This window comes from Homarus americanus, unplaced genomic scaffold (assembly GCF_018991925.1).
Source record: "Homarus americanus isolate GMGI-L3 unplaced genomic scaffold, GMGI_Hamer_2.0 scaffold367, whole genome shotgun sequence".
Lineage (NCBI taxonomy): Eukaryota > Metazoa > Arthropoda > Malacostraca > Decapoda > Nephropidae > Homarus > Homarus americanus.
Genome location: NW_024743709.1, coordinates 12,154,641 through 12,166,837, shown reverse-complemented (window position 1 = coordinate 12,166,837; position 12,197 = coordinate 12,154,641). Strand labels below are relative to the sequence as shown.

The 12,197-nt window shown below is 37.3% G+C and overlaps 1 protein-coding gene across 2 annotated transcripts in view; it reads right to left on the bottom strand.

Moving 5' to 3' along the window:
* The window catches only part of LOC121877261 (solute carrier family 35 member B1-like), a 60,774-nt gene that overhangs the window by 4,373 nt on the left and 44,204 nt on the right, over positions 1-12,197 (bottom strand). Inside the window, exon 8 of one of the 2 annotated variants that reach the window (XM_042382919.1) lies at positions 11,398-11,664. The exons of the other annotated variant lie outside the window; for it this stretch is intronic. Coding sequence (XP_042238853.1) covers positions 11,525-11,664 — 140 coding nt within the window. The 3' untranslated portion in view covers positions 11,398-11,524. Of the gene's footprint in view, positions 1-11,397; positions 11,665-12,197 lie in introns of those variants that run through there. 2 annotated transcript variants of the gene reach the window in all.

Genomic DNA, 12,197 nt, shown 5'->3' with positions numbered 1-12,197 from the left:
CAACCCACAGTGTACCGCGGAAAGTGAGAAACGCGTAAAGTGAACAACATAACATATGGGATTAAATGAAATAGAGACCAGCTGACCCCCAAACTCCACTTTTTCCGACACAATACCTATGTTCTAGTAAAAATAACACCTTAATTTTATGATGGTACATGCACACAATTAATACTTAAGAGAAATAGAGAAATACAGTCGCCAAGTTAATGTCCATTCAAATAATGGACTCAACTCCCTCCCCCTCTTCTCACACTACACTCGCTGGCTCTTCCCTCTCTGAGAAATTTTGGGGGGAAAACCACTAGATTTTAAGGTACAGTAATAAATAATACCTCAAACTAAAGTTAGGATAATATAATTGACATTGCTGGATTCCTTGTAAGACCAGGAATATTTTGAATATAAATGTTATATATTTTGCACAAAAGATAACATATTTACTCAGAGTAAACATTAGATCTAAAATTTGTATGTCTAATGCAAAATCTATGATGTTTATATTCAAAATGATCATCAAATTGTAAGAATTCCAGCAATGTAAATTATATTCTGGCCGGGTAATTTGTATGAATTTTATGAGCTAAAACAAATATCTTCAGTTAATAAAAAAAAAATATTCTTCACACCGTGCCAGATGGTCGGTCCTCCCTACCAGATAAATGTGTGGGAAAACCAGAATATTTACCTTTATAGTAATAAATAATACCTCAGACTAAAGTTAGGATAATATAATTGACATTGCTGGATTCCTTGTACGACCAGGAATATTTTGAATATAAATGTCATATATTTTGCACAAAAGATAACATATTTACTCAGAGTAAACATTAGATCTAAAATTTGTATGTCTAATGCAAAATCTATGATGTTTATATTCAAAATGATCATCAAATTGGAAGAATTCCAGCAATGTAAATTATATTCTGGCCAGATAATTTGTATGAATTTTATGAGCTAAATAAAAAAATTATACTTCACCCGGGTAAAGGGGTACACACACCGCGGAATGTGAGCATCCTGGGTTCTGGCAGGGTACCGCGTAAACGTGTAAACGCGGAATGTGGGACCGCGTAAAGCGAGGGTTGACTGTATGTATATATGTATATTTTATCTCGTGCAAAATATATGACGTTTATATTCAAATTATTCGCTGTCTTGCAAGGATTCCAGCAATGCAAATTATATTCTCCTAACTTTAGTCTGTGATATTATATAAGATACAAAATTAAAGCCTATTGTATAACCAGAAACCTTTGCTGGGAGGAGGGGGGGTGGTGGGAGAGAGGCAGGGAGGGGTGACAATGACTTGTTTGACAGTTAGTGCCGAAGGTCTGGTGAAGTATTTATTTGTTTATTTATGTCCTTTAGATTGAGTATTTGTTTTTTGCTTATACAATGTCATAGAAGTGACCAGGGAGAATATAATTTACATTGCTGGAATTCTTATATGATAGTGATTAATTTGGATGTAAACATGCCATAGTTTGCACTAGACAAAAATTTTAGTAATCATTTTGTACATTATTCTGATTACATGTACAGTTCAGCTTTGTCCTTAGGAAAGTGTGTGCATGTAAATGAGTTTCAATAAATGAATAAAGTTACATATATCGAGCCAAAAATAATAGTTGAAAAACTTTATGTAGACAGCTTGGATGGCTAAATATTAGAATGACCAATAATTTTAATACCATAAAAAATGCACAAATATTAAAGAGCACAATATTCTTTATATTTACTCCAGTGGAAACGAATGTAAACATAGAAGAGATTACTGAATTCGCTGAGTACCCCCTCAGCTTATGTTCAAAACAAAACGTGATTTTCGTAAGGATTTCGTTAATCAAATTTTTTTTCGTTAACCTAATTGAAGATTCTTATGGAAGGTAATTCGTTAACCGAAATTTCGTTAACAGAGAAGTTCGTTAACCGAGGGACCACTGTACTGTAGTTCTATACAGTATACAATTTTCTGTATATGTAACTTTTTTCATGGGGCAAAGGGAAGCTCAGGAACTTAACTCCCATATTTTATCTATTTCTTATGGGGAAAATTGATCCGCTTAACGTTGTTTCGCTAACGTTGCGATTCAGGAACATAACCCCGACGTTAAGCGAGATCTTACTGCAAGTGTGAGGAATAAATAAAAATTATACTAATAAATAAAATAAAAAATGACACATTGCCAGTTGGCTACGAGTTCGCTCCTGGTTGGGTAGTTTGATTAACTTTGTTATTTCACCTTCTTTTAGCCGAGTTCCATTTATACACCTCTATCATATCGCCCCTCACTCGAGGGAGTGCAAATTAGGAAGCTTTAATCTGTCACTGTACTCAAGGTTCCTAATACCCAGGATTAGTCTTGCTATCCTTCTCTGAATGCTTGGATGACAAGACTTATCCTGGGCATTAGGAACCTTGAGTACAGTACTGGGAAGAGTTTCAGAGCGTCTACACTACGCATCTTGCACACACACACACACACACACACACACTAGCCCACATCCCAAGAATGTTTCTGGGCGCTAAGGAATGTTTATCTAGTCTAAACTACCGGAGTCCATAGGATATGGGTGTAAATGAAGCTGTGTGTTACAGCAAAGACTGGTACTTTCCACTCCCATGGAGCTGTGAGGGATTAGTGGGTCTTGTGTAACTAACCTGACTTGACGTGACACAACGTTAGGTCACCCATTGTTGGATGGGGATTTGTGGGACTCATGACCTGAAGATGTCTTGAATAAAGACAAAAACTAAATTAATTTTGAGGGAGATTGTGTATGAAATAATAAAATTAATAATAATTAACAGTTTATTGAAAAAGTTCAGCAGCCCTAAGGCTGAAAATATACATTGGACATAAAGACTTATTTCATACAAAGACACGGGGGTGGGTGGGTCATTTAACAAAAGCTTTCATTACTGAAAGGAAAATGAACATAATTGAACATACAAATTATTATAGTTTGCAGTTAATGGCCCGGGCTGGTCTCTTGCAATACCGTGTGAGGTCACATAGGCCACGTGGTGTAGTGACTCGTCCGTATTTGTTGACATGAAGGACCTCATGTAGTCATGAAGACACTGGGTGGTGTGGTGTTCACGTGGTGTAGTAACTCGTCCGTAGGTGTTGACATGAAGGACCTCACTTGGTCATGGAGACACCGGGTGGTGTGGTGTTCACGTGGTGTAGTAACTCGTCCGTAGGTGTTGACATGAAGGACCTCACTTGGTCAAGGAAACACCGGGTGGTGTGGTGTTCACGTGGTGTAGTAACTCGTCCGTAGGTGTTGACATGAAGGACCTCACTTGGTCATGGAGACACCGGGTGGTGTGGGGTGGTGTCACAGTACCTCACTCTCTCCCTCATATTGACCCTGATGCCTTTCAACAAAACTCACTGAATTACACCAACCCCAATTGTAACTATTACTTTCCTGACTCTTCTGAGTTTAGCTCCAGCCTCATGCTACCTCCTTCCTTCTCCTTTTAGGTCAGTGTACAACTTCTATTACCCACAAATTTGATGTACTTAGGTTCTGTGAGACCAAAGTCATTAACGATATTGAACATCATTATAACATACCTGTTTATACTAGACACTGCATCAATATGTCACGACACAGTGGTGGTGTCGGCCTATATGTTGATATTAAGTATAACGCTTCTGTAAGAGATGATTTAAAGGTTCAGGAGGAGTACAAGGAGAGTGTTTTCACTGAATTACATAACGACACATGAAATATCCTAATAGGAGTAATCTACAAAAGACCCCACACTAAAGTAAGGAACTTTCTTTATAAATTATTGGAGCTTATCTCAAACATAAGTTCAGATAGGAAACTTTGCTACATTACAGGAGATTTCAACCTTGACCTATTAAAACCAGAAACCGACACCTCAGTATTAGACCTTCTTGCTACCTGTCATTCTAAACTCTTCTTCAACACTATAACCAAACCCACTAGAGTAACTGTCACCTCTGCCACTATTATAGATCATATCTGAACTAACAACACTCCTAACAATCTTGCAAGTGGAATTATTTATAACAATATCTCAGATCACTTCCCAGTTTTTGTCATTTAAAACAGCAACAAGATCTGAAAGGTCTAGTAGAGGCACAAGAAAATATAGACTCCTGCACCGACAACAGGCTCCTTTTTTAAAACAAACTAATGAATGCTAACTAGGATCTTGTCTATGCCTCCAACAACCCTAATGTGAGATGCTGCAACTTCTCTTGCATCTTCAATGCTTACTTTGATAAATGCTTCCCCCTCAAGACTAATTTAGTAAAAAGTATCTATCTCCAAGCCTTATATTACAAGTGAAATCAAGGCAATGATAAAAGAAAAACACAAACTCCTAAGAAAATTTGCAAAAAGACCCATAAATTTGGGTAATGCTTACCGAAGTATCAGAAATAGAGTAACTTGAGCAGTTAGAAATGTCAGACATAATTATTATACAAATATGCTCCAGTCAACATCGGGCAACAGTAAGAAAGCCTGGACTATCATCAATTCTATTCAGAACAGGAACACTAAGCTTTCGACCACCCAATCAGCTTTTATGATAAATGATTCAGTTGTAACGGAACCCTCCCTCATTACCAACCACTTTCATGATTATTTTATCAATCTTGGCAAAAATCTTGCAGAGAGCATCCCTGATCACCATGAGGAATTTGAAGCCTACCTGCAAAACAGACAGCAAAATGAGCTGTTCTTATCCCCCGTCACAGCAGATGAATTACTGACCATCATAAAGATGTCCAAAGATGCAGCAGCAGGCAATGACAATATACCAATGAGCATCATTAAGAAAGTGGCCCACTTATTACTACCTGTTCTCCTACACATTTGTAACTCCTCCTTCACTAGTGATGTCTTTCCGGATAAACTAAAAATTGCCAAAGTCCACCCTGCATATAAAAAAATTTGGGGACAAAGGTCTTTTTTAAGAATTACCTCACCATATCAGTTCTACCAGCCTTAAGTAAGAACTGGAGAAGCTAGCATGTAGTAGACTAAATTCCTTCTGCAATGTCAATAACATCTTTACAGACTCAGTTTAGATTCAGAGCTGGAAGGTCAACTGAGAGTGCTCTGCTATCCTTTACTAATGGCATCTTAAACTCCTTTGATGAGAATTAGTTCATAGTCGGAATATTACTGGACCTCTCTAAAGCCTTCGATGCTGTCAACCATACCATCCTCCTGGCAAAGCTTGAACATTACAGCATTAGGGGCTTATCTGTCTAACAGGAAGCAGTACTGCTATAATATATGATCACCAATCTGACTCCTCACCAATTTTGTATGCCGCCCCTCAAGGTTCCATTCACGGTCCTGTACTGTTCTTGTTGTTCATAATCGATATAGTCCACACCAGCACACTCCTCAAATACAACTTATTTGCAGACGATAGAAATCTCTGTCAGCAATTCCCACATCCATTCCTTGATGAAAACTATAAACACTGAATTGACTTAAGTCAGGACCTGGGCAATACGTAATAAACTGACCATGAACCTTAAAAACACCCACTACACGACCTTCCACAGTAGGAAAAACTTACCCCCAGATTTGAACCTTCTGTACCTTGGTAATACAGTCCTCAAATGCGAACAAAATAATAAATTCCTTGGGTTTTTTGTTGATGATAAACTTAGCTGGAGAAACCACATACAAGCCATACACAGTAAAGTCATGTATCACACTCGACAGTCACTCACTCTTACAGCAATAAAAAAAATATATTATGATCTTGTTTACCAACACCTGATACACTGTCACACACTATTGGGGGGGGGGGGCTCTGGTTCTTCAAAAACACATCCTCTGATTACTACACAGAAGAGAGTTGTGCAAACAATGACCTAGGGTACTTGAAAAAACTGATCATACTAACGAACAATTTGCAAAAGTGAAATTGTTAAAATTCAAGGATATTAACACCTACTGCTGTGACATATTTGTTTACAAATCTGTCAATCACTTGATTGACAATAATTATTTCCAGTTTTGGAATAATCAGAGATAGAATTTAAGACACCCAGAGCTACTAAGACCACCCCCCATGCACTCCTTTCAGTCCCAGACCTTCATAAATATCATGGTGTGAAGGTGTGGAACAACTTACCCCCACCAATCCAAGCAAAGACTACACTCCCTTCCTTTAATTCATCTCTTAAAAAATATCTATTGTCTAAGTATTAATAATCTTGTAATACCTACTTTATATTCCTGCTTATATTATACCAACAAAACCATTATATCATAGATTGTCATGTTGATAGATAGAAACTACCATTGCAATACAGTAATTATAGTTGCCGACTAGACATGATACAGACAGGTGTGTCCTCTTGTTCCACCTTAATACAACCTATGCTGTACTGCTTCCCTCCCTTATCATATTTATGCATATCAACACCACTGTAACATATGTAGGTACAGTACTTAAAATATAAATGTACAAAAATAAAAAAATAAATAAATAAAATAACGAAGTGATAACCGTGGTAACATTCTGGTATGTTCTTACTACCACCATGTCATGTGTACTATTCCAGATGACAATAAATGTTACATAATACAGGGGTACCTCCTCCAGATAAATGTTAATATTATCGACTCTGTATCTATATTTTTCTGGCTAAATAAACTGTTTCAGTGTCAATAGCTCACGAAATCACTGCAACTCTTGGTTCACAGAAATCCCTGGCCTTACCATTCTTCCATGTGTTCACAGGTTGCGACACCATAAGCAGCTTTGAAGGCAGAGGGCGATACAGTGATCCCTCGGTTAACGAACGCCTCGGTTAACGAAATTTCGGTTAACGAACTGCCTTCCATAAGAATCTTCAATTCGGTTAACGAACAAAAATTCGGTTAACGAATTTCTTACGAACCGACCTCAACATGTTTTCGCTTGCACTGGCCGGGCAACCAGCTTTAGTATCAGTCCACCAATACAGTAATCGGTTTTAGGGCTTAAATTCCTTACTATTTTAGGAAATATCAAGAAGTTTATACTATTCAATAATTTTAAAAGTTTAATATTAACTTTTTTTAGTAATCTTAACAATTATTGAGCATAATTGAAGGTAAAGAAACTAGTTTCTGGCGTGCCATCCAGCCTGTTAACACACCAGACAGGCGTTAGTCTCTCTCTGTTTTCAGTGGAGGTAACATCTTGCTTGAGACTCTCTTCAACTAAACGCTTTTTTTCTGTGTTTCCAAGCAAATTATTGGTCATTTTGAAATATATTTTACACATTGACAATATATAATGCAGTGCAGTGATGATTTAAAGAAAATAATCTTGAAATACACCAAGAGAACTAAAATTTTATGGGTGAAATGGTGCCATGGGGTGACTTCTCTTCCACCCCAATGCCTTCTCTTCTTCCTTCTCCTCCACCGCCATTCTAATTCCCATCATCATCATCCAGGAGCCTTCTACATACACACCTCAAAGTAAGTGAACTTTTCTACCATTTTTGTTGAATTTAGGAAATTTTCGGTGAGCTGGAACCAATTACCCAAAAACCCATTGAAACAATGGTTTCGGTTAATGAACTTTTTGGTTAACGAACATTTTGGTTAACGAACAACCTGCTGGAACGGATTGAGTTCGTTAACCGAGGGACCACTGTATAACCGTGTGGGACACCTGGAATGCGTACCCTGAGGCAACTGTTGCGCTCAACCGGCTCTTAGCCAAACCATCGCTTGCTCAAGCTGAGGAGCAAATGGACACCACTGAAAGGTTCACTACACTGATGTACAGCAGAACAAGCGGGATCAATGACGTGAATGGCATTCGCACAAAGCCATTCACCCAAGGCCATCAGCTCAAACGCATCCCCCCTAACGTGAGATGCACTCCTGCAGCATGCAAGACATCCCCACGCCTATCAAGGTGGGCACGTCTGGGCACCATCAACGCTGTGGTGCCCTCTCCAGAAGGTTGGGGAAGGAAAATGATCGACAGAAATTGGCAGTCTTTCTAGACCAGCCTGCTGCAAGTGTGCAGAGAACTCCTCAAGTGTGGATGCAAAGGGTGCAAGATTACCACTTGCAAGTGCATGAAAAATAACCTGTCATGCACTGAGTTGTGCAAGTGAGGGGGAAACTGTAATTGATCTGTAACTAAATTAAGGTAAATGTAATGAATTAAAAATAATGTACAGTGGTCCCTCTGGGCATTCTACATTGTCCTAAGGGCAAAGCTGTACTATATAATGTACTCAAAATAATGTACTAATTAATTTTTATCTCTTGTGCAAAATATATGATGTTTATATTCAAATTAATCACTATCTTATAAGGATTCCAGCAATGCAAATTATATTCTCCTACCTTTAGTCTGTGATATTATATAAAAAAAACTGTAAACCTATAACCACCCAACCCTGGCTGGGAGGGGGGGAGGTGACAGTGACATGTTTGACAGTTGGCGCCGAAGGTCTTGTGAAGTTTTTATTTGTTTATTTATGTCCTTTAGATTGAGTTTTTGTTTATAAAATGTCGCAGAAGTGACCGGGGAGAATATAATTTACATTGCTGGAATTCATATAAGATAGTGATTAATTTGAATATAATCATGCTATAGTTTGCACTCGACAAAAATCTTAGTAATCATTTAGTACATTATTTTGAGTACATTATATAGTATAGCTTTGCCCTTAGGACAATGTAGCGTGCCCAGAGAAACATTAGGCATGAATTTTAAAATATGATGCGCCAGATTGACTAGTGTAAAATAGGAATGATTCGCTTTAAATTAAAACATTGTCCTTAATTGTGGGTGTCGCTTTAAATCAATAATTTTAAATTGAATCGCTTTAAATCGCCATTCTACTGTATTACTGTGCTGCACAGTGAAGAACAATTAATTATCTAATAATATTTATTTACATACCGGTAGCCAATCAGCTGAGGAGGTTGGACAACTAATTCCAGGGTTCATCAAGGCAGATGAAAGAAATTTACCAAAAGTAGGTGTTTTTATGATTGTAGAGTATCATCAAGAACTCGGCCATCCAGCTATGGAGCACGAGAAATTACATCTGTCATCTGATCATCTCAAGCCCATCCCCTGGCCATGGTCGTCCTTCCACAGCATTAAATATAAACATCAGATACTAAAACTTGCATTTTCCAGACATGAAATAGAGAACAGTGATGAAAACTTCCATGTTGGAGTTATCGGTCTTTTGCATCATTTTGGCACGCAGCAAGTAAACACACACGCTGATACTTGAGCAGTAATTTACTTTAACCTAAAAATAAGGTACACCTGTATATATCAACTTAATACTCTCATCAAAATGATCTACACAACAGTAGGTGCAGTATTCTGACATGGGGAACTGTCGTCAAGCAGCAAGCCACTATCTCTTTCTTATCTTTCGGTACTGTGATAAATATTTTGCCTGGTGATGATTTGTTGGTACTCTTGCACATTAGCACGAAGCACCAACGACTCTTTGTCCTTTCATTTAAAATTGTATATGGCCACAAGTCCTGTATTTCTGCTGGTAACAACACACACCACAGTGGCTGCCTCCAGGCTCCCTCTCCGCGGTTCGCACTAGTCTGTGATATCACAGAGCTTTTCACAGTCACGTGACTTTTAAGCAACTTTAACCCTTATTTTTCACACTTTTTGGCCCAATTTATTTTAAAATATCAGTACCATGGTGAATTTAAGCATTTTCTTTACCCATCTTATTAAAAAATTCTGACCGACAACTCGTCCATTATACACCTCACGTGTCTCTAAAGCACCATGAACTGCTAGAAATTTAAATTAAACAAATGTTAAATATAAATTAAATGTGAGAAAGCCATAATTTTGAGCACCATATTACTGTACACACTTAGTATTCAAATGTACTACAGTACACTAAAGGACTGAAATTTTTATCTCTTGTGCAAACGATGTGAGGTTTATAATCAAATTAATCACTACCTTACAAGGATTCCAGCAATGCAAGTTATATTCTGCAAAGTCTTGTCAGTGACATTTCATAAGATAAAACTTTAAGCCTAAAACTACCTTCACCCTGGCTATGAGATATTGACACAGCCGGGTGGCGAAGGATACCGAGTGCGTATTTAACAGGCAAAAAGAAGGACTAAGTTTTTCGCTTACAAAATGTCACTGAATTGACTTGGCAGAATATAACTTTCATTGCTGGAATTTGTGTAAGATAGTGAGTAATTTGAGTACAAACATCCCATAGTTTGCACTAGACATAAAATATCCCAGGGAGGGAGAAAAGTTAAGTACTCTCTCGTAATTTTGTCCGGACTAAATGAGGTGTCGGACCATCAGTTCCCAGAAAATCGGTGGTGTGCCTGTATAAGACTACTGTAGATATAATAAAACAGTAATTAAATATCACTAGAGGTCAGGATGAAAATAAAGGGAGTGTATTATAATAAATTATCCTTCCTTGAAATGAAAATAAACTTTATTACTCAGTACTTCATGAACACATATGGTAATATTTAAGCAAAGCATTAATAAGTAATTCACATCGTTGGTATGACTTAATAATAATGGACCATTAAATGATACTACTTATGAATCCTCCACAAAACCATATTATACAAAAATGAAACCTTCAGGACAGTATATTTATTAAGGCATACGTACTAAATCAACATGCAAAGTTTATACAGCCAACAAAAAAATTAAGGTTTAACTGAAAGGAGTTACATTAGTATTTTATCACTACAAACATATATTGACAAAATATAAAATTTTTGTTCTTGACGATGCTTATTTGGGAAGATTCGAGTTGTTTTAGATGTAGTTCTTGGCATTTGCAATGAGAAAAAGCTTCTTTGAATGACGAACCAATGAGTCACGTTCTCGTAATTTGACATCAACACGTTCATTATAAATTAAGCCGAGTTCTGCATTTACATCAGTGGATGATTCTATTCACCATAAACTAATTAATTCACCATTGCTGTCTTGTCCATGTGTCAATGAATCCTTATTTTTATTTCCAGCCACGATTTAATGTCAGACGTGAGAAAATGTTTAGTTTATCATCCAGACAGATGATAGCCTCTTATCTTGCACAAGCCATAATACTGTATTTAATCATATTTCTGTATCAAACAAAACTAATTTTGTGCACCACACACTTGTACTGCATTAATGCACACCATGAATGCACGGCAATGCTGGTGATGCAGAAGAGAATGGAGGCAATGAATTCAAATGGTAGACTTTAACTAAATACCGCTGGGTACAGTACACAAAATACAAATCAGCCAAGGTACAGTATAATACTAAAATTTGTAATATTGAAAGTTTTTTATATAACAAATCAATACTGTACATAATAGTTTTATATGTAATTTTGTCACATTCTGTCATCACGCATGATAATTCTCATTCTGACACATGGCTGCACCATTATTACATTTTCAGTTTTGACACATTTTTGGGGTAATTGTACTTTGACACATCGTGGCACCCCTTCACTTATGATGTTTTGAAGGAACAACTGTTGTTGTGCCCTTGTTTACAAGCTACCGCACTCCCTGTGTTACGCTTCATTCTTGGCAATTTTTCTCCTTCCCCTTCCATTTCATTCCACATCGTGATTGAGGAGCAGAGGAGACCTGCAACAGCTCGAGAGATTGAAGATATAATACATGCCCCAGACTCTGAGGATGAGGAAAGTTTGGAGCCAGATGACCCGAGTGAGAAGGAGAGTGACTATGAGGGATACCCGAGCCCACACCTGGCCCTTCCACCAGTACACGTATTCTCCGTTTGTGTCACTCCATATAAGATATATTCTCCTCAATTGTACTTATAATTGTACCTAAAAACGTATATATATATATATACTGTACATTATACAGGAATTGAGAAAATAACCTTATACAGTATGCAGGTTTTATAGGTACAGTACAGTACAGTACAGTACAGTACTTCCTGGAGGAGTGAAACACTGTATACATGACTGATTTTATTCAAATTGATCCATATATTGGAGCAAATTAAATGGCATGACTAATGTTGGGTGTGTTTTGCCTGACCTGAAGGCAAATAACAAGAAAATTTATCAACAAACTTTACCTAAAATATGGGTTATAGTATAAGCATCCTCTGAAGAATACTCTTGGCCCCATATGAATTAACTAGCAGT